The 22,387-nt window shown below is 38.0% G+C and overlaps 1 protein-coding gene across 1 annotated transcript in view; it reads left to right on the top strand.

Annotated features, from left to right (window-relative positions):
* The window catches only part of Malrd1 (MAM and LDL receptor class A domain containing 1), a 637,041-nt gene that overhangs the window by 205,395 nt on the left and 409,259 nt on the right, over nucleotides 1-22,387 (top strand). The window contains exon 19 of the mRNA XM_040755448.1: nucleotides 12,852-12,939. Coding sequence (XP_040611382.1) covers nucleotides 12,852-12,939 — 88 coding nt within the window. The remainder of the gene's footprint in view (nucleotides 1-12,851; nucleotides 12,940-22,387) is intronic.

The following is a 22,387-nucleotide window of genomic DNA, read 5'->3' as shown; positions in this document are numbered from 1 at the left end:
ACAGACTTTTAAATCTCAAAATCTGTCCCCAGTGATATGTAGCTTCCAGCAAGGCTGTACACAACCTAAACATACCCAAACATTCTTAAAAAGAGTATTCAAACATCTGATCTATGGAGACATTTTCATTTAAACTGTCACAAGGAGACTGAAAACATCTAAGGATCTTGGTTAAAAAGGGACTTATTTTGTATTTGTAATAATATGCTAGAATTCTACTGACGTTTCTTTAAATACTATCTTTAATGGTATAGAAAAGATTGACTCTGTTGATTGAAAGAAATATTTGAAGATATGGGAAAGGATCTTTCAGGGAGGAAGGTAATGATTGGAGTGGGAGAAAGACAGAAGAATAATCAGAATGCACTAAATGCATATATAAGATTGTCGAAGAACAAAACTAATCAATAAAAATATATGGTTCTTAAAGGAGAATTTAATTCCTTCTTCCATTGTCCTTCTCTAGGCTTCCAGCAGATAATGTGGCCCAAATTAAAGGTGTGCCTTCTAACTTCAAGGTCTGCACTAAATGTGTGTATCATCCAGCCTCAAGGTCTGGATTAAAGGCGTGGTGTCTTCTTGTCTCAAGACCTGCATCACAAGTGTGTCCTTCATCTCTGGATTATAATTCATTCCAGATATATCAAATTGGCAACCAGGAATAACCATCACAGCAAGGGAGGATGCATTGACTTAAACAATTCAGTTACAGATATAGTAAGAAAGAATTAAAGGCACCTCATGAATGGTCTTGCTCTTTCGAAGTTTGCATCCATTACATAAGAAAATAACTCTCCCACTCAGTCTTTCCCCTCTTTTCTTCTTTCCTTCCACAATGGGCAGTTATGCAAGCAACTTACGACAAGAGACTTTCAATGTCGTGTTTCTCTTAAAGTATGATTCTGTAATTGTATAAATGTGTCTCTTATCATGTTACATTTTGGGAATGGGAAAACGGTGGACGATGCTTCTCTGACTATGGGTTTTTACTACATAATCTTCATTTTTTAAAAACATTTGTATATAGCATATGGTAGACTGGCTTGTTGCCTGAGAAGTAGGGAAAATCCCAGACACTTTGGTTTCTGACTTAAAATGCTGAAGGAATTTGCAGACTTGGATGCTTTTGAGAACCAGACAAAGTACATGAATGATGGACACGTATCAAGTATAATATAATCAGCGGTCTGCAATAGAGAAGTAGAGACTGTGACAACCAAGGAACAGTGTCTTCTTGAGAAATATGCCACTTTAAAACACTGGTGACCTATTTGACCTGGGAAAAACTTTTAGGTTAAGCTAAACCCTGATGATCTAGATCTAGCCCAGGAGCCACCACTCAATTTTTTGTGTATTATATATAACATATTCAAAGGAAAGGGTAGATGTTGTTTTTCATTCTGGTTACCATGGAAACACCACAATACCAATGTAGACACATAATTTTTCTCCTGATTCAGAAAAAAACATGTAAAAAGTCATATTCCATGTAGCTCAGCATTACCTAAGAAGAAACTCAATCTGAATACCGAAGACTAACAAAATATTTACCATTTTTCTAACCCATTTAAGTACTCAGACTATGTAGAAATCATATTTTTCTTTTTAATTTACTTGGTCTACTTATCTGTGTTAGCTCATTTAATCTTTCAGTATCCCAATTTTATTTTTGTTATTCATCTCTGTGCCTATCTTCTTAAATAGTTTAGATGCACTTCTATGGTCTACATTTAAAGATAATTTTTTCATTTTCAGTGTAATAATTGAAAGCTCCAATTATTCTGCAATGGTTGTGTGTACAATAAGGGCAACCAGAGACAGACTTATAAGCATAAAGTTTGTCAGATCAAATATGAATTTTATTTTATAGGGATTACTTTTAGGGTTATGCAAACAGTTCTAAGAATGATTAAAAGCCCTCATATGTTGACCTAAACAAATCTTCTCCATTGTTTTAGAGGGCAAAATTTCATATTCTACACCAAACTTTAAGGACCCCACCAGAATTACTGATTAGGTGATACAGACTAAGTAGTTTTCTGGATGTCTTTGTCGGAATTGAGAACAAGTCCTCACAAATCATTAGTGAGATCAGACTTACAGGGAGTGTATGTTAGTAAAAAACCACTGCAACTTGTGACATACTGTAGTTTCACATCGGAATTGTGGTGTTTCAGGAAGTGCTGCAGTTATCACATGGTACCAGGACATGTGTAAACAAGCTGTGTAAACATGCTGTGTATTTCGAATCAGGGATATAGGAAGGGTATATGAAACAACATAGGTGACTGCTTCCAAAACATCTCAGTTATACCGTACCACATGTTAGTTTTTAAATTAATTCATGGTTATGTACAGCAAGAAGTCTTTTGCCAAATTCTTTCCCAATTCTTTGTAACTCCTACATTCGTGACCTGTAAGTTAAGGAAACCATAGCTTGCACTGAACTTGGTTTTCAACTGCATCTTAAGCCATTTAATAAAGTGCAATGGAATATAGGTATAAAATGTGGTTCCCTGATTTCCTAAATGCAATACTATCTTGCATATCACATTTAATATTTCAATGTACTTCCATTCAGTTTAGAAGCAGCACTAGATATAAAGTGGAAATTTCAGAACAGAGATACTTTGTTTATATGTATGTATGCATACATGCCCTTGTGGGCAGAGAATACTAATTTCCAAATTACTCATGATAATTTCAGAAATTTTTATATAGTTAAATATAGGGCAAAGGCAGTTTATATCAAAAATTGAAAATTAGTGTTAAGGCTATGTTGTGTTACTAAGTGGTATTTTATTTATCTATTCATTTATTTATTGTAAGTATTTACTGGGTGGGAGGAGTGTTCATCATGTATGTGTGTGGAGGTCAGGATACAACTAGCAGGAGTTGGTTCTCTCCTTCCATGATGTGGGTTAACTTAGGTTCTCAAGCTTGGTGTCAAGAACCTTTGCTTGCTGAGTTGTATGACTATCCCTTAAGAATCTTTTTTTAGATGATTTTCTTGACAGTTATAGGAAAAGACTACCAGTAAGACATAGATTTGACTTTTTGTATTGGAACTTGAAACTACTGTCCATTAGTTCTAAAGAATGTTCACATATAAGTCCTTAACATATTGATATTTTGACAAAAATTATGTATGATGTAATTATGTGTTAGAGCAATAGCTGCCTGTCTTCTTTGTGAGGCAACAACAACATGCTTGTCAGGTTATACAGAGTGAGTTCTAAAACAAGGAAGCCATGTAAGAAGCGGGCTCCCAAATGTGATGTTTACCTTCTGCAGCACACTCTGGGCCACATGAAATTCCTATGATTTTTCAGTTAAAATTGCTAGTTCCTTAATTTGTGACTATACAAAGACAACAGATGAGTGTCTACCCTAGAATGAAGCAATATAATATATATACATATATATATTACATCAAAAGTTACTGTGTAGATGTTTCCATGGGTTAAAACTCTATTTTTCCATTAAATATTGGATCCTGGTATTATTTTCTTTCCATGCTCATTTCTATGCTAATTACAAGCATGAGCTGTGTGTATGAATCACGGCATGTCACTCTTTTCCTGAGTATTCTTTTTCTTACCTCAGAGCTGAGCTGATTGTTGACTCACTTTGCTGCATTGTACCATATTGTATACACATTAGTCTAAGCATCATATTATTAGTGATTAATTTATCATTTGCTATTTTTCAGCTAATCCTTGGCTTTTCTTTTTTTTTCCTTTTTAAACTTTTTTCTTAAAAAATTTTTTAAACATTTTTTTAAATTTTATTTTCCAGTTTAAATTTAGATAAGAATCAAGGTTGCTTCACAAGTCAGTTCCAGGTCCCTCTCCCATTCCCTCCCTTCCTCCCGTGCCCTCCCCCCCTTATCCCCTCATTTCTCCAGGGAGGGTGAGGCCCTCCATGGGGGTGTGCATAGTGTGTCATTTCATATAGGGCAGGGCCTAGACCCTTCCCCAAGAGGTCAGGGTGAGAGTGCACCTCACATTGTTCTATGGGAGTCCAAAGTCCGTGTGTATACTTGGGATGGGTACTGATCTGCTGCCCAAGGCTCAATAGATTCCCTAGGCCTCTTCACTGACACCCAGATTCAGGGGGTCTTGATCAGTCCCATGCTGGCTTCCCAGGCTAATGCCTGGGATTCAAGAGTTAACCTTTGTCTGGTCAGCTGTTTCTGGGGGTTAAACCAGCCCAGTCTTAATCCCTTTGATCATCAGTCCTCCCTCTCTGTTACTGGCTTTCTTGAGTTCAGCTCAGTACTTAACCAAGGGAGTCTGCCTCTTCTTCGATCAGCCACTAAATAAAGTTTCTGTTTCCCAGACTCTCTGGCCATAGGATTGTAGGCTGGCACTCCCCAGATCTATGTCTAAAATCCATATATGAGAGAGTACATGCCATGTTTCTCTTTTTGTGACTGGGTTACCTCACTCAGGATGGTTTCTTCTAGTGTCATCCATTTGCCTGCGAATCTCATGATTCCATTATTTTTTCTGCTGAATAGTACTCCATTGTGTAGATGTACCACATTTTCTCTATCCACTCTTCAGGTGAGGGACATCTAGGTTGCTTCCACGTTCTGGCAATTACAAATAAAGCTGCTATGAACATAGTGGAACAGACATCTTTGTTGTATGAATGGGCATCTTTTGGATATATGCCTAAGAGTGGAGTTGCTGGGTCTTGTGGTAGGTTTATTCCCATTTTTCTGAGGAATCTCCACACTGATTTCCAAAGTGGCTGAACCAGTTGGCACTCCCACCAGCAATGGAGGAGTGTCCCCCTTTCACCACATCCTCTCCAGCATAAATTGTCATTGGTGTTTTTGATTTTAGCCATTCTGACAGGGGTGAGATGGTATCTGAGAGTTGTTTTGATTTGCATTTCCCGGATGGCTAAGGATGTTGAGCACTTTCTCAAGTGCCTCTCAGCCATTTTAGACTCCTCTATTGAAAACTCTCTATTTAGTTCTGCAGCCCACTTTTTAATAGGGTCCTTTGGTGTTTTGGAGACTTGCTTCTTGAGTTCTTTGTAAATTTTGGAGATCAACCCTCTGTCAGATGTGGGATTAGTGAATATTTTTCCCATTCTGTGGGCTGCCTTTTTGTCTTGCTGACTGTGTCCTTTGCCTTACAGAAGCTTCTCAGTTTCAGTAGGTCCCATTTATTAATTGTTGATCTTACTGCCTGTGCTACTGGTGTTATGTTCAGGAAGCTGTCTCCTGTACCAATTCGTTCAAGGGTACCACCCACTTTCTCTTCTAAGAGGTTCAGTGTGGCTGGATTTATGTTGAGGTCTTTGATCCATTTGGACTTAAGTTTTGTGCATGGCGATAAACATGGATCGATCTGCATTCTTCTACATGCCAGTCTCCAATTATGCCAGCACCATTTGTTGAAGATGCTTTCTTTATTCCATTGTATATTTTTAGCTTCTTTGTCAAAGATCAGATGTTCGTACGTGTGTGGGTTAATACCCGGATTTTCAATTCGATTCCATTGGTCTACCTGTCTATTTTTGTGCCAATACCAAGCTGTTTTCAGGACTATAGCTCTATAATAGAGCTTGAGGTCAGGGATGGTGATGCCTCCGGACGTTGCCTTGTTGAACAGGGTTGTTTTGGCTATCCTGGGTCTTTTGTTTTTCCATACAAAATTGATTATTGTTCTTTCAAGGTCTGTGAAGAATTGTGCTGGGATTTTAATGGGGATTGCATTGAATCTGTAGATTGCTTTTGGCAGGATTGCCATTTTTACTACATTGATCCTACCTATCCAAGAGCATGGGAGATCTTTCCATTTTCTGAGGGCTTCTTTAATTTCTTTCTTTAAAGATTCAAAGTTCTTACGATACAGGTCTTTCACTTGTTTGGTTAGCGTTACCCCAAGGTATTTTATGTTGTTTGTGGCAATTGTAAAGGGTGATGTTTCTCTGATTTCTCTTTCAGCCCTTTTATCATCTGTATATAGTAGGGCTACTGATTTTCTTGAGTTGATCTTGTAGCCTGCCACTTTGCTGAAGGTGTTAATCAGCTGTAAGAGTTCCCTGGTAGAGTTCTTTGGGTCATTGATGTAAACTATCATATCGTCTGCAAACAGTGAAAGTTTGACCTCTTCCTTCCCAATTTGTATCCCCTTGATCCCCCTTTGTTGTCGTATGGCAATAGCTAGAACTTCAAGTACCATGTTGAAAAGGTATGGAGAGAGTGGACAGCCTTGTTTTGTTCCTGATTTTAGAGGAATTGCGTTGAGTTTCTGTCCATTTAGTTTGATGTTGGCTGTTGGTTTACTGTATATAGCTTTTATTATGTTTAAGTATGTCCCTGTTATCCCAGATCTCTCCAAGACCTTTATCATGAAGGGGTGTTGGATTTTGTCAAAGGCTTTTTCAGCATCTAGTGAGATGATCATGTGATTTTTGTTTTTCAGCTTGTTTATATGGTGGATTACGTTGATGGATTTTCGTATGTTGAACCATCCCTGCATTCCTGGGATGAAACCTACTTGATCGTGGTGAATGATTGTTTTGATGTGTTCTTGGATCCGATTTGCCAGTATTTTATTGAGTATTTTTGCATCAATGTTCATGAGGGATATTGGTCTGAAGTTCTCTTTCTTAGTTGTATCTTTGTGTGGCTTGGGGATCAAGGTTATTGAAGCCTCATAGAAAGAGTTTGGCAAAGACCCTTCTGCTTCTATTGTGTGGAACACTTTGAGAAGAATTGGTATAAGCTGTTCTTTGAATTTCTGGTAGAATTCTGCACTGAGGCCATCTGGACCTGGGCTTTTTTTGGTTGGGAGACTTTTGATGACAGCTTCTATTTCCATAGGGGTTATAGGTCTATTTAAATTGCTTATCTGTTCTTGATTTAGTTTTGGCAATTGATAGCTGTCCAGGAAGTCATCCATTTCCTTTAAATTTTCGAATTTTGTGGAGTACAGGTTTTCAAAGTATGACCTAATGATTCTCTGGATTTCCTCAGAGTCTGTTGTTATGTCCCCCTTTTCATTTCTAATTTTGTTAATTTGCGTGTTCACTCTCTGCTGTTTGGTAAGTTTGGACAAAGGTTTGTCTATCTTGTTGATTTTCTCAAAGAACCAACTCTTCGTTGCGTTGATTCTTTGTATTGTTTTCCTGGTTTCTACTTTATTGATTTCAGCCCTCAATTTGATTATTTCCTGGCGTCTACTCCTCCTGGGGGAGTGTGCTTCTTTGTGTTCTAGAGCTTTCAGCTGTGATGTTAATTCTCTGGTATAACTGTTCTCCTGTTTCTTCATGTGAGCATTTAGCGCTATGAACTTCCCCGTAGCATTGCTTTCAAAGTGTCCCATAGGTTTGGGTATGTTGTGTCTTCATTCTCATTGAATTCGAGGAAGTCTTTAATTTCTTTTTTATTTCCTCTTTGACCCAGGGATGGTGCAGTTGAGCATTATTCAATTTCCACGAGTTTGTAGGTTTTCTGCAATTTGTGTTGTTGTTGAATTCTAATTTTAAAGCATGGTGGTCTGATAAGATGCATGGAGTTATTCCAATTTTTTTGTAGCTGCTGAGGTTTGATATGTTGCCAAGTATGTGGTCGATTTTTGAGAAGGTTCCATGTGGTGGTGAGAAGAAGGTATATTCTTTTTTATGTGGATGAAATGTTCTATAGATATCTGTTAATCCCAGTTGGGTCATTACTTCTATTAGCCCTTTTGCTTCTTTGTTGAGTTTCTGTTTGGTATTCCTGTCTAGTGGTGAGAGTGGTGTGTTGAAATCTCCCACTATAACTGTGTGGGGCTTTAGATGAGATTTAAGTTCTAATAATGTTTCTTTAACGAATGTGGATGCCTTTGTATTTGGGGCATAGATGTTCAGGATAGACACTTCATCTTGGTGGGTTTCACCTGTGATGAGTATGTAATGACCTCCTTCATCTCTTTTGATTGATTTTATTTTAAAGTCTAGTTTGTTAGATATTAGGATTGCTACCCCGGCTTGTTTCTTGGGTCCATTCGATTGAAAAATTTTTTCCCAACCTTTAATTCTCAGGTAATGTCTGTCTTTAAGGGTGAGGTGTGTTTCTTGTATGCAGCAGAAGGAAGGGTTCTGTCTTCGAATCCAATCTGCTAGTCTGTGTCTTTTTATGGGTGAGTTAAGGCCATTAATATTGAGGGATATTAATGACCAATGATTGCTCATCCTTCTTCGATTTGCGATGGTTGTTGGTGGTGGAATTATGTGTGGAGTTTCACCCCTTTGTTCTTTTGGCTGTTGGTAGAGAGAGATTCTCTAATGCTTATGTTTTTCTGGTTGTAGTTAGCTTCCTTGGGTTGGAGTTTTCCTTCCAAAATTTTCTGTAGGGCTGGGTTAGTGGACACATATTGCTTGAATCTAGTTTTGTCATGGAATATCTTGTTTTCTCCGTCTATAGTGATTGAGAGCTTTGCCGGGTATAGTAGTCTGGGCTGGCATCCATGGTCTCTTAGTGTAGGTAGAATATCTATCCAGGACCTTCTGGCTTTCAGCGTTTCCATGGAGAAATCAGGTGTAATTCTGATAGGTCTGCCTTTATATGTTACTTGACCTTTTTCCTTAGCTGCTCTTAATATTCTTTCTTTATTCTGTATGTTTGGGGTCTTGATTATTATGTGGCAAGGGGATTTTTTTTTTTGTGGTTCACTCTATTTGGTGTTCTGTAGGCTTCTTGTACCTTCATTGGCATGTCTTTCTTAAGGTTGGGAAAGTTTTCTTCTATGATTTTGTTGAATATGCCTTCTGCCCCTTTGAGCTGGATTTCTTCTCCTTCTTCTATACCTATTATTCTTAGGTTCGGTCTTTTCATGGTGTCCCATATTTCCTGGATGTTTTGTGTTAAGGATTTGTTGGATTTAAGGTTTTCTTTGGTTGATAAATCCATTTCTCCTAGCGTATCTTCAACACTTGAGATTCTCTCTTCCATCTCTTCTATTCTGTTGGTAATGCTTGTATTGGTAGTGCCTGTCTGTTTGTCCAGCTTTTCTATTTTCTGCCTTTCTTCAGATTGTGTTTTTTTAATGACTCTATTTCAGTTTTCAACCCTTGCAGTGTTTGCATTGCTTCCTGCAATTTTCTGTTTATCTGTTCGTCCGTTTGTTGCCTTTTATGAATTTTTTGGTTTGTTCTTTCTTCCATTTCTTGCATTTTTGGTTTGTTTTTTGTTCCATTTCTCGCATTTTGTGCTTTGTTTCTTCTTCCATTTCCTGCCTTTTTTGGTTTGTTTCTTCTTCCATTTTTTTCATTTTTTGCTTTGTTTTTTCTACCATTTCTTGCATTTTTTGCTTTGTTTCTTCTTCCATTTCCTGCCTTTTTTGGTATGATTCTTCTTCCAATTCTTGCATTTTTTGCTTTGTTTTTTCTTCCATTTCTTGCATTTTTTTCTTCATCTCTTCTTCCATTTTCTGCCTTTTTTGGTTTGTTTTTTCTTCCAATTCTTGCATTTTTTGGTTTGTTTTTTCTTCCATTTCTTTGAGGGATTTTCCAATATCCTCTTTTAGGGCCTCTATCATTTTCATGAAAGTGCTTTTAAGGTCGTTCTCTTCTGCTTCGTCCGCATTGGAATGTTGGGGTCTTGCTGGTGTGGAGTCTCTAGAATCTGGCGGTGTCATATTTGTTTTTCTGTTGCTGACTGTGTTTTTGTATTGTCTCTTTCCCATCTCTTCTTCTAGTGGGTGCAGAAAGAGCCCCTTACTGGTCTGGGGACCAGAGTTCCCTTTTGGTGGGTGCTAGCAAGTCCAATATTCTGGTGGTTCTTCTATTCCTTGTCCGAATGCTGGTCCCGTGGGTGGAGAAGAAAAACAGGAATCTGGGGCGCTTATCCTCTTACCTGGTCCCCTGGACCCTAAGCTGGGTCCTGTTGTACTTGATCCAGAACAGCTACTCCCCTGGTCTCCCTGGGTCCTCTGGTTTCCTGGTCTCGTTGGTGGGAGAGAAGACCTGGGGTCTGGGTGCTTGGCTCCCGCCGGGATTGGGAGCTCTGTGCAGGTCCCAGGCGATCTGCAGGCACTGGAGCACAGGCCGGGAAACCGGCCTGTTTACCTGATGCTGCTGGAAGAACCGCCGCTCCCTTGGCTTTTCTTTAATGTGCATTTTTGTAGTAATTTTTGCCAAATGCCATGGTTGATTTCTGTTTATAAATACTTGTAGGAGCTGGTCATAAATATGTTTTCTGCATTTTGGTTTCTCTTCAAAGATTATTTCTTTGAAAAATTATTAGATTTGTTCTATGACATTTATGTACATGCATGCAGTACATTATGATTCTTCTCAGCTTGTCCCTGGACTCCTTGTCATCTTTTCACTTCTTTCCTTCCCTCCTCCTCTAAGTATTCCTTTCCTGTATTCTTGCATTTTTGTTTTATTTTGTGACCCACTGATTTTAACTAGTATTGTCTGTGTGGCTATGATTTGGAACTGTCTGTTGTTATGAGGGTAGATATCCGGGTGGGTACAAAACTGAACTGAAAACAGTTAACAATTACTGTCCCTCCACCAGAATCCGTTGGTAGTTAATTTCAGTCCTCTTTCATCTATAATTGACAGTTGACAGACCTAATCTAGTGCAAGCTCAGTGCAGCCAGCCTAAGATCTTGTGTAAACGTGGATGCAATGGCTATGCTATGTCCTGAGGTGTACTTGAAGGTCTTTCTCCCTATATTCTTTCTATCCTATTTTCTACAATGTTCCATGAACCTTAGAGGGGATGGTATAAATACCTTTTATAGGGCTGAACATCCAACTGTCATGTATTCTTAGCAGCTTGACCAGCCACATCCTCAACATTCATGATTATCATTGCAAAGAGAAGCATCTCTGATTAGCCCGAAAATGGTGCTTGTCTGAAGTCATAAACATGCACTGTCACTCTGTCAATTTAGCTAAACAATAGCATTATGATTATGCCTAGGACCTAAGACCTCCTAAGGCATGGATATATTTTTTTCCTGAATTTCAATATTTGGCATGGGTTTCCTCCTGTAGAGCAACTTCTTGCTATATTTGTTCCATTATGATGGTACAAATTCTTCTCAGGCAATATCAGATGAACTATATTAATTGAATCCTTAATCTTTCTCATGCTGACAAAACTTTATGATATCTTGGCCTGAAAAACATTAAACAATCAACCAAAATGCAAAACAAAGAAAAGTTTGGGGAAGTTACCAAGAGGTTTTTGGTCAGTAAATTTGACCTTCCAAACTCCCTATTTTAGTCAGGCTTATCAATAGATGAGGGGCATGATAACATTCAGTACAGGATAGCACTTGGCAAGAGAGTAAAGTAAAAATTCAGCTTCCACATTCAGTATTTGTGAAGGGCAAATGAAATGGAAATGTTATTTTTCTTTAATAGTGGAAAAAAGGAATGTTCTTTCTCTTAAAACTTTGGATTTCTCACAAGTACATTTTTATTAAATTATGGCAACATGCTGAGGAAGTATGCCATACATTTGCATAAGTATTAAAATAATTCATCATGATTAATTCTATTTCATTAAGTCTCAATTTAATCACAATCTGCCATAGACTATAGTGATTCGTCAGTATTTCCTTTTTTCCTGGGATTTTGGTGGGATTACAGATTCTATAACAGCAACATAGTCATGTGAGTTGCTGCAATTTATGTGGTTCTAAAGAGGATCGATATGAATTCATCAATTTCAGATACATGTCACAAAACACTTCAAATTTCTTCTGAAAAGGTGAGGACATTTAACCTCAGAAATAGATAAACTATGAACAACCCAAAGAGAAAAATTGTAAGAGGGGAGAGTGGACAGACTTTAGATACCTAAAGGTCAGTAGGAAACAAGGTGATCACATTGTCTTAGAACAGGGAATTTACAGGGAAGTGAGTAGATCTTCATGGAAAGATTTCAGACAATTGAATGTCATCAGATGAAATGTGGGGAACTGAGGAAGCCCCAAGTGAATATGTATGACTGACAAGGACCAAAGCTGCCTCAGACCCAAGGGGAATTGACAAATCCTTTCTTCCAAGTCAGCATCAGATGATGGCAAAGCCTTCTTCAGTGTTAATGTTGATAGGGAGTGTTAATCATTTACAAATGATTAACCAGTGTGTGCAAAACCTTCAATTACAGCTTCCTCTTCCGGGACGTTCACAGTCTGAGACTGCTGCTATCAGCAAATGCACTGAGATTCCTAGTTACTGAGTATTTGGTGCTGCTTTGTGAGATGGTACACAGCGGCCCTGGCCCCAGATTTTCTGTCCTTGTGTCTGGGCCACTCTCTCTTCATTCCCTTAATACCCCAGTCAGGCTTCTAGGACTCAAGCTATACAGGACACAGTAGAGATAGAATGAGTCTCAGTGTTAAAATAGGCTTGGTAATAAATACTTCATGTAACCAAGGAAAGCAGAGAGTTTTCATTTATTCTCTCTCTCTCTCTCTCTCTCTCTCTCTGTCTGTCTCTGTCTCTCTGTCTCTGTGTGTGTGTGTGTGTGTGTGTGTGTGTGTGTGGGTAGGTGTAGGAGGTATCTTTATGATCCTCATGAACTATATCTACCTCTGTGAGATAGGGACTTTCTCTCACTGAGATCTGAACCTTACCAACCAGGCTAAACTGCCTGTCTGGTGAACCCCTAGAATCCTCCTGTCCCCACCTCCCCAATGCTGAGATTGAAAGTGCCCAACACCTTTTTTATGTGAGTGTAAGGAGTCAAACTCAGGACCTCATACTTACATAACAAGCACTTTGTTGGATGAGCCATCTCTCTAGCCTTGTGAATTCTTTTACAATCATGGTTTTCTATGATCTCATTCACAATTCAACACTTTTCTTTTCTACCTCAGATCTTGATAGTGGCTTCAGTGGGAGATGGCTTCACTGGAGATATTGCAATTGATGATCTGTCATTCATGGATTGTACCCTCTACCCAGGTAAGAGATAGCATTTTAAATACATGAGGGCTTCCAAATCTGTTTATTCAGAAGAGTGACCAAGGAAATCTATACTTCATATTCAGGAATAAACTAAAGTGCCCTCACTTTTGCAGTTCATTAAATGTATTGGCACTGGAAAAGATATTGTAAATCACTGCTAGTAAGTAGTCTTAAAAGTGAAATAGGAAAGATGTTTGAATCTGTTATTTTCCTCATTTATCATATAAAACATGAAGTCATATCTGACAGTATATTGCAGTTTCATGTTCTTTGTGAGACATAAGTGATTATAAAAATAATTATTTCAATATAGCAATTGCTGAGTTGTTTATAGTCACATTGTGGTTTTTAAACATCATTAGCATCTCATTCATCTTCAGTGACACTGATATTTTACATTTATGCTATACTTTTAACTATTCCTAGGAATTGTTTACAGCCTGTTCTTTCCTCATTTTTTATTTATATTTATTGAAAATAAACTATTTTCAAGACATATACCTCTCCTAAACTCTATACTTGTGTTCAATATCTAATAAGAATCTCATCAATAATGAGGGAAGTCACTAAAAATTAGAACAGCCCAGGCTTAGAACATTGTAAGGAAAAGATGCTCCTATTTTGCAGTACATAGTGGTTCAGTAAAACTAGAAATGAAATTCATAAACATGGAGTTCTTAAATCAAATGACATGGGAGACCAGTGTCATTTGCTAAGTATGCTAGGACCAAAGAGCATGTGATTTACTGGTATCTTTTAGTTGTTGTTTGTCTTTTGAAACAGGGTTTCTCTGTGTAGTCTTCACTATCATTGAACTTTTTCTGTAGATCAGGCTCACCTCAAAGTCTGAGATCACCTCTGCTTCTGAGTGCTGGGATTAAAGGCATGAACCACTACACCCAGCTGGATTACAGATATCTTAACTCAGTGTTGGCATCCCTGTGTGAAAGAGCTTAGAGCTTGTTCAGGGGCTCCCCCAACTTCCTTCTCTTTAGTTAGGATCCTTCCTCATCTAGTCATTCCAGCAGCACTGCCTGATGTCATTCATGTCTGGTAATCTTCATAACACTATACAATGCCAGATCCTTCTTTGAAAGGTCAGTAAGAAGACAGATTCATCACCCATTCATATTTTAGTAATATTTTCATTCCATATTCATATCCCTGATCATCTTTTAACTCAAATATTTCCGGAACCAACTCACTCATTTACTCTCTCCCCATCCCACTGTTGTCCCTTAGTGGATTATTCCATTTGCTTTGTAAATGGCCTATTATGTTCTTTTTTATTGTTTTATTACTAAGCAATGCTCAGGAGTCTAATATTAGGGCATAAATCTGATAGATCCACAGAATGGGTGGGGGAAAATGTCAGTTGCCCTCCTCTCCACCTTCTCAGATCAAAAGAACCTGTAACTCTTTCTGAGGCCCTCCTTATTTCAGTCTGAGTCTCTCTATCTTCTTCTGAGTTAGCTATAAAACGCTACAGTTCATACCATCCTGCTGAATGTGGACTCCACCCTCTGACTCAAGGCCCAACTCGATTGGTGGTCTTGGAGTGACTATACAAATAAGTCCAGGACATTTGTGTTAGGCAAATTCAGAGAAAATACTCTATTTCCTATTTTATCTTGGTAAGTCCCACATTTTATAACTAACTTACTTTCTAGTATAGCTAAACAAAACTTTAACTATAACTGTGTAGTCTTCAACCCCATCAGAGACTCCAGAGGGATATAATAGAAGGATATAATATTGCCTGAGTAAACAGGAGGTTCAGAGCAAACTTCCAACATTATAGAAATTATAAAGACATTTGGCTTTCAGGACAGTTACCCAAAGGTTCTTCTGCAGCATTGGTGTGTCCATCTTTGAACTAGAGGTCTAGAATATTTGAGACTTTTCTGTGAAGCAGAAAACTTTGAAGGACATTACTACCTTGTCTTGGCAAAGTTTGGCAGTTATCATCCTTTGTGACCTGTTCATCCACTTTGAACAACATACTGTCAGCAGTCAAGGTTAGAGTGGTTTCTCATCAAAATGCTTAGCTGTGCACATTGAGAGCAAAATCCTTGTAGAGATTCTTCTGTGTTTATCATCTTTTTTTTTTTTGAAGTAAATCAGTGCTTCCAGGAGCAGACATGTCTTACCAACATTAAAAGCATTATGTTTGCTGACTTTCCTCTCTGACCATTATCAATAACAACTTGTGACCAAACCCGTCAAACAATGGTAAATATCCACTAAACAACCAAAAACAATCCACCTCTTGGAAATCATGTTCTTAAAATTACTGGGGGTAACAGTATCTTTAGGAGACCCTGAAAAAAATTAAGATAAAGATCAAGTCCTAAGATAGCTGGCTGTTGTCCCATCTTGGTAAGACGGGAAAGTGCAAGACTTAGCTGAAGATCTACTTGGAGAGTCTATGATGCTGGACTATCTTAACTAACCACCTTGATGTAGTCATCAGCAGTTTGTAGTCCAAAGCTGATTTTGGGTTGTTTTTTTTTCAGCCTAGTGGCATGACAAAAATTGGAATCATCATTATGGGGCCCCATCATCCTTTTGGAGATTTCAAAAGCCCATGTTAGGAATGATCATGATTCACTCAGAAAAGTTAAACTTTATTTTAGTAAAATATCAGCTGCTTTCCTTTCAACCTTCTCAGACTGGATGGGCCTAAGATCTTTCCAAACCACTCCTTATGCATCTCCAATTTTCTCTATCTTCCTCTGAGTCAGCCAGAAAACTCTATGGTTCATTCCAGCCCACTGAATGTAAACTCCGCCCTCTGACTCAAGCCTAACTGCATTGACAGTCTTGGCGTGACAATACAAAGAAGTCTCCCATACAATGATCTCTCTGCTTCTACACTTAAATCTCATATCTTATTTTCACAACAGCAGCCCAACAGGTCCATTCATACATAGATAATAAGAGCATTCTCACACTATCATCAAATCTTCCTAAGATTCCTGTCTCATTCAGAGCAAAATCAACTTCAGTTAAGGGCTCAGGAAAAATAAATGACTGTCTCCCTCAGGCTTTATGACTCCCCTTTCCATGGTGAGCCTTTTTGTTCTCCAACTGTAAAGAAAGACCTCCTACCTAATATTTATTCATTCCATCTAGTTGAGTTCACAACAAGCCAAGTAGTGGAATGTGGGGATAATAATAAAATTTTCTAAAAGAATGACTAGATAGAGCAGTATCCATCTTTAGGTATTTTAAATATCTTTATTATATATTCTATTTTATTATTAAAGTATCAAATGGTTCCACATTAAACATACCCTATTGCATATCAAATTATTGGAAGATAATGCTCATTTACACATAAGCACAAAATCTACTTCCAGATCTTAAGCATGTGAGATAACTTAGAACAAGAATAGCAATGGTATCAATTTCATATTCAGAGCTCTGTAAAACTCCCTGAAGTCCTAATTCCACATCCCAATGTCTACTACCTCTATGGAACTAGAGCTGAAGGTGTTGTTAAAATGTTTAGGTTTATCTAGTAACAAGACACAAACCGTGACTCAACAATCCCATGTGGAGTTTTATTGGTAGACAGGGAGGGAAAGGGGGCTGAGAGGTAACCAACTTGTGCAGAGCAGAGAGAAAGATAAGATATGAGAGAGAGAGAGAGAGAGAGAGAGCAGACAGACAGACAGACAGACAGACAGACAGACAGAGAGACAGAGAGACAGAGAGAGATGAAAGTAAGAGAGAGTAAAAGAGTAACAGAGGGCCACATCCCTGTCTGAGATGTTTGTTGTTAAACCAGAGGATGAAGGAAAGATAGCAAAAGAATAGCCCTGTAAGGATGAGTTTTCTGGCCCAGCAGGTCCTGCAGCCCTTGTGCCCCAAATGAACACACACAGACTTACATTAATTATGGAACTGTAGGCCAATAGCTTGGGCTTCTTATTGGCTAGCTCTGTCTTAATTTTTAAGCCATGACTACTAATCTATGTATTTCCATGTAGTCTTGGCTTACCAGAGAATGCTGGACCTGCAACTCCTTTGCCTGCTATATCGCCACTCCTCTCTGTCTACAGTTCCCAGAATTCTCATCTTCTAGACCCGCCTATCTTGCTGCCCTATTGGCCACTTGCCTATATACATATTAGGACTTCCCCCAACACAACCCATATTAAGATATGGTATTCATATTTACCCACACCCAAGTAGTTAAGTCTGGCAGTGGGGTAGTAGTAAGTATTCTCAGTCTACCAGGAGACTGGTAAGGGTAGATAATGTATAAACTCCTATCCAGAAAGGGAACTTGTAAATTGCCCTTATAATACAGCACAAGCATGTGTGCTTTGTATAAACTTCCATTCTTTTTTGTAGTTCTAGGGATGGGGTGGGGGCCTGATGCATGCTAGGCAAGTATATCAGTACTTCACTACAGTACCAGCTCAATCTTACAATGTTTTATGTGTTGAGAATAATCCTGCTTCATCTAAGATTGCTAGATGTTAACTGCTGAGTAGAATCAGTAAGTTTACTATCTAGCTTTATGCTGAGAAATGAAGAGACAAAATATACAGATGGGTCTGTATCTTGAGCTTATGAGGTGAAACACTAGCACACTGATAATCAGATATACTAACTGTGCAGAACAGAGCAATGATTTCTACCTTACAAGGGTAAAATATTAACTTACAGCACACAGGTGACCCAGATGACAGTAAAACTTCAGGATAGGAATGATCTTGCAGTCTTAATTGCCCAGTTTTAGTGGCCTAAGTTTTTCCCCACTTGACTTCCCAGTTTGGACTTAGAATCATTGTGGCTTTGGGGATACTGAAGAAGATTACAACACAGAAAAGTAGGGTGAATCACCACTGAAACTCTAGATTCCCCGATTATTCTGCTAAGTTCATTCTGTGGCTAATGATGCCAAGATGGCCAGAGCAGAGTTGCTGGAGGCAGACACAGAGATGGGAAGTATCTGTTCCAGACCATTAGTTCCAATTTTCTAGTTCAAGTTTGGGAAGACAAATATGAAACTCTAAAACCTGTCTGAACTGTTTGGCTCTGTATTAGCTTCATAACAAATGAGACTTTTGGTCCAAGCCACAAAGCCCCTTGAAGCTGAGTGTTCCATAAAAGAATGTCATAGTCTTTTGTTCAAAGAACACAAAAATGAGACTCACATTGCTATTTATACTTCTTAGTCTTTTTTTTCTGTTCTCACATTAGATAAGGTAGAATGAATTGCCGTAGGGTCATTTTCAGTCATCAATTTGCTTTCAGTACTTACCAAACTACTTTTTTTGTTCAGTGATACAATGATGAAGAATAAAAATAAAAATACAAACTATTGAACTAATTTCCAAGTCATATTGTTAGGTAATGCGCGAGGGGGACCTTGGGGAAGTCCATGGCAGACTAGGGTGACTGCGGTGGTGGACAAACACGCCAAGCAGAGAGAACTTAAGTGAGAACTTTTATTAGAAAGGGAAGGGTGGGGTGGGGGGAGTGGAGGAGGAAAGAGAAAAGAGGAAAAGAGACACAGAGACAGAGAGAGGACAGAAAAGAAGAGGGAGGTAGGGAAAGTCCCGTCTTCCCCCAGGGGAACAGCAGGAAAGAGAGGGAAAAAGAGCATAAGCGGGCAGAGCCTTTCTGTTAAAGATCTAGGGTACATCCACACACTTGCCATGTGCAGGTGAGTGAGAGGTGGGGCCAGCTTTGCCTGGATTACAACACCTATGCTTTCTGCATCAACTTTTATTTTATAGAAACAGCTAGAAGTGTGATTATTCTTTCATCTTGTCTCAGTTCCAACCTTTCTTTCTCCAGATTTTTCAGGCTAGTTTTCATGACACCATTTTTATTCCAACAAGCCAAATCTGAAATTAAGCCAGAACTTAGACTTACCTTTATACTTGTCTATTGGCATATTCTGCCGACTGCAATTTAGAAGAGCTCCCACATCTCTTCTGTCTGTTCCCTTATCTCTACCATTACCCCCAAGATAGCAGTATTGCATGGGCAATTTTTCAGTGCCAAGTATTCATTAGTTTTTACCTAGTAACTTAGTTCTTTTTCTTTTTAATACTTTGTTTAGTAGCATTAGCATTAGGAAATCTTATTTTCTAGTTTCTTATTTGTGTAACAGTTTATTTTATGGTAATAAAAGTTAATTTTAATTCTATACAAAACACCTGTTTCATACTCAATATTTATTTTTATATCAATGTGTTCATTCTATTTATCAGTTAGTAAAACTGTCAGAATGCTGATATCATGTAATTATCAGTAGTTAAGTCATTTGTAAGCTCTTTATTTTCCCCTAGAAGTCATTCCTAAATAAATTTCACATTTCACAATGTTAAGTTGATAATTAGTAATGTTTTATAATGTTCACTCCCCCTTCACATATATCATCATGCTACACAATCAATAGGCTGCTTTGTTTTTGTTTTTGAAATGATTTGGGGTGATTCTTGGCATCCATACTCATTAGCATGAACATTTCACCAGCTACATTTGTAGCTGTTGAAGTCTCCCATCTTTTAGCAGATTTGTGTGTTTTTCAGGGTGAATGAATGCACAGGAAGAATAAAGATCCCTTTGCCTTCACTTTAGGGAGTTGCCTGCTGCTTCCTGTCTCACTGACATGATGCTGAGCAGTTTGAAATATCTGTCACCTTTGTTTTAGAATAGCACTAATTATTATAAGCAACTCATAAAATAAATTAAAGGAAACAGTGATTTTTGTATTAATCTTTCATAATTTGTAGTAATGTAGAGAACTCATAAGAGCGTATATTATTATGAAGGTTTACAATTAAATATAAAATTTATAAGTAAAATTAGGACATTTGCAATAGTGATTATAAGCTCACATATTCTAGCTTTATTTTCTTTAATATAAGCTATGGCCTTATAAAGTAATATATTATGCTATATTAATATAATATATAATATCCACATTTTATGTATATATGGAAAAAATGAGGCAATAAAGTGATATATTCAATTTATCAATTTTATTGATTTCTGAGAGTAAAACTGGTTAAATAACTAGCAACTTACTTTAAGGTAAAACATTTAAATTTGTTTATCTCCATTTGAAACAAATGCTAAATACTAAAAATGAATATGATTGTTTCAAAGCTTAGAATCTCCAATCTACACATGTACAAGCAACCTCTATACTTAAGATTCAAAGAACAACACGGGACATAGAGACAGATTGTAAGAACCAGAGGACCAGGGCATCTGTGATGAGATGGTATTTCCTATATATTACAGGAAGCTGCACCCACGAAATCTTGACAGTGTGGTCACCTAAACCATACCTTCACAATGACAGCATCAACTGACATCCTAAGGTGGCTGGGAAAAATCTCACAATGCCCCGCCTCTAGTTTAAGAGCCACAGTCAAGTAATCAATGACTTTTAAGAGAAAGATTTATTCTTCTTCTGGGTTGAACTCCTGATAAGTTATCCAATCCCAAGAGGTCAAGAGGTCAGCCTTAAAAACATGTACATATAAGCAACAAGTAGATTAATATGCATGTGTGTGGTGTGTGTGTGTGTGTGTGTGTGTGTGTGTGTGTAAGAATAATAATTGAAGAAGAGGTCATGAAATTGAGAGAGAATGGAGGGCATGGAATAAAGTTGGGGAGGGGGAGGTGTGTGGTGGAAATGATGCAAACACAACAAAATAATTCAAAAATTCATAGTGAATAATAGAATGTAAAGGTGCTTAGATTTCAGGTGGAAACTTTATCAACTGTTATGTCTTTTTTCACATGCATAATTATGTTTACATGTTTTCACAATACATAAGATATAGAATCAGCCTAGATACCCATCAACACATAAATGAACAAAGAAAATTGGTGTCTGTTTGCAAATGGAATATCATAACCTTTCTCACTATAAAGCTCTGACTTGCCTGGGTCTTTCTAGGTAGACCAAGTTGGAACTTGCTAGGATTAAAGGTATGCATCACCACACCTGGCCAGCAGCTGCATTTGAAACTTCCCTTCACTTAAGCAGAATTTACATAGACAATTTATTAGTTTGATCATACTAAACAGAGCTCTTTCACTCTGAGTCTATACTGTTGTTTTTAGTGCCATAGGAAATACCTGTGCCTTGACCCTGGAGGTACAGGCAGTTCTACATTCTCAATTGTGTGAATATTTATAAAATTTAAGCTCACATGAACGTCTAGAATTTTAAATGAAAGGCATTTCCAACATGAAAGGTCACAGGAGAAACATACATTTTTGCCTCTAGAGACACACAAATAACAGCTCTGCAAATTGAGTCACCGAGTCATATCTAAATCTGGTAAACTTTATCAAGGACTCAGAGTGATAAGTTTGCTTAATGGCCAATGTGGGAAGAGAATTTTAGCATAAAACAAGCTAGAAAATCTGTTTTATCAAAAAGAATGTATTAGTGTAGCCTGAAGTTTATCATATTTGTTGCAAGGAACTCTCAGAGCAAGGAGTTAGAACACTGGGTCCATCTGGAGCCTTAGCCATCAATTTAGGAAATCTTCCACATGACAGATGTGCAGGTGGTTTGGTTTCCCTGTGGCTTAGTGATGTGGAAGATCAGATCAAAGCAAACTAATCTCTGCTTCTCCATGGGGCTGGAAAACAGTCGTTTATATGTTGCCTCTGCAGTTTTGTTTCAACTGAGAATCTCCTATTGTGTCTGTTCATTTCTTTAAAGAAACAAATCTGTTATTACCACCAATTTAGTTCAAAACACAAAAACCACAAAAAATTTTCAATGAACTGAACGCTTGTGTCAACCCTAAATTAATAGATTGAAATCCTAATCCTCTGTCTGATGATATTTACAGATGGGACTTGGGGATGCAGTTCAGATTAGATTAACCTATGAGGCAGGACTCATAGCCTTATAAAGAGCAGAAGGGAAGGTGACATTGCTGTAATCTGTGTGAGAACCCTGTGCTGAGGCTACTCAGGACAAAGCTCTCCCAAATGAGACTAAAGAACGAATTGAGGATGGACATGACACAACCTGAAGATTACTGTGAAACAACAGTGTTCAAGACCAGCTGACACCAGTGAAAGAACAGACAAAAGGAGAACAAACAATAAAGAATAGAGAGCCATAAATAAAGGAAGTATTATCGAGATAAGTATCTTTTTAAACAAATTCTGTTGCCTGGAATCAGTGAACATCTCATGGGAAAGATTGAGTCTCTGTAGTGAGAGATTCCACAGGGCCTTGGCATGTGTCAGGATATAATGCACCTAGACTTTAAACTACCTTTTGTTTAAAGTCAGTGATTGCTACCTTTTGTTTAAAGTCAGTGATTGTAACCCTTTGTTTAAAGTCAGTGATACTTATCTGAGTTCTTCCTGAAGGAATTTCAGAGCTTTTGCAAAATTTAGTCTTGAGAGAACCTGGCAAACCAGGTCTCATGGTGAG

The sequence above is a fragment of the Mesocricetus auratus genome, unplaced genomic scaffold (assembly GCF_017639785.1).
Source record: "Mesocricetus auratus isolate SY011 unplaced genomic scaffold, BCM_Maur_2.0 Super-Scaffold_100013, whole genome shotgun sequence".
In the NCBI taxonomy this organism is placed as follows: domain Eukaryota; kingdom Metazoa; phylum Chordata; class Mammalia; order Rodentia; family Cricetidae; genus Mesocricetus; species Mesocricetus auratus.
This window is presented reverse-complemented; position numbering and strand designations above follow the sequence as displayed.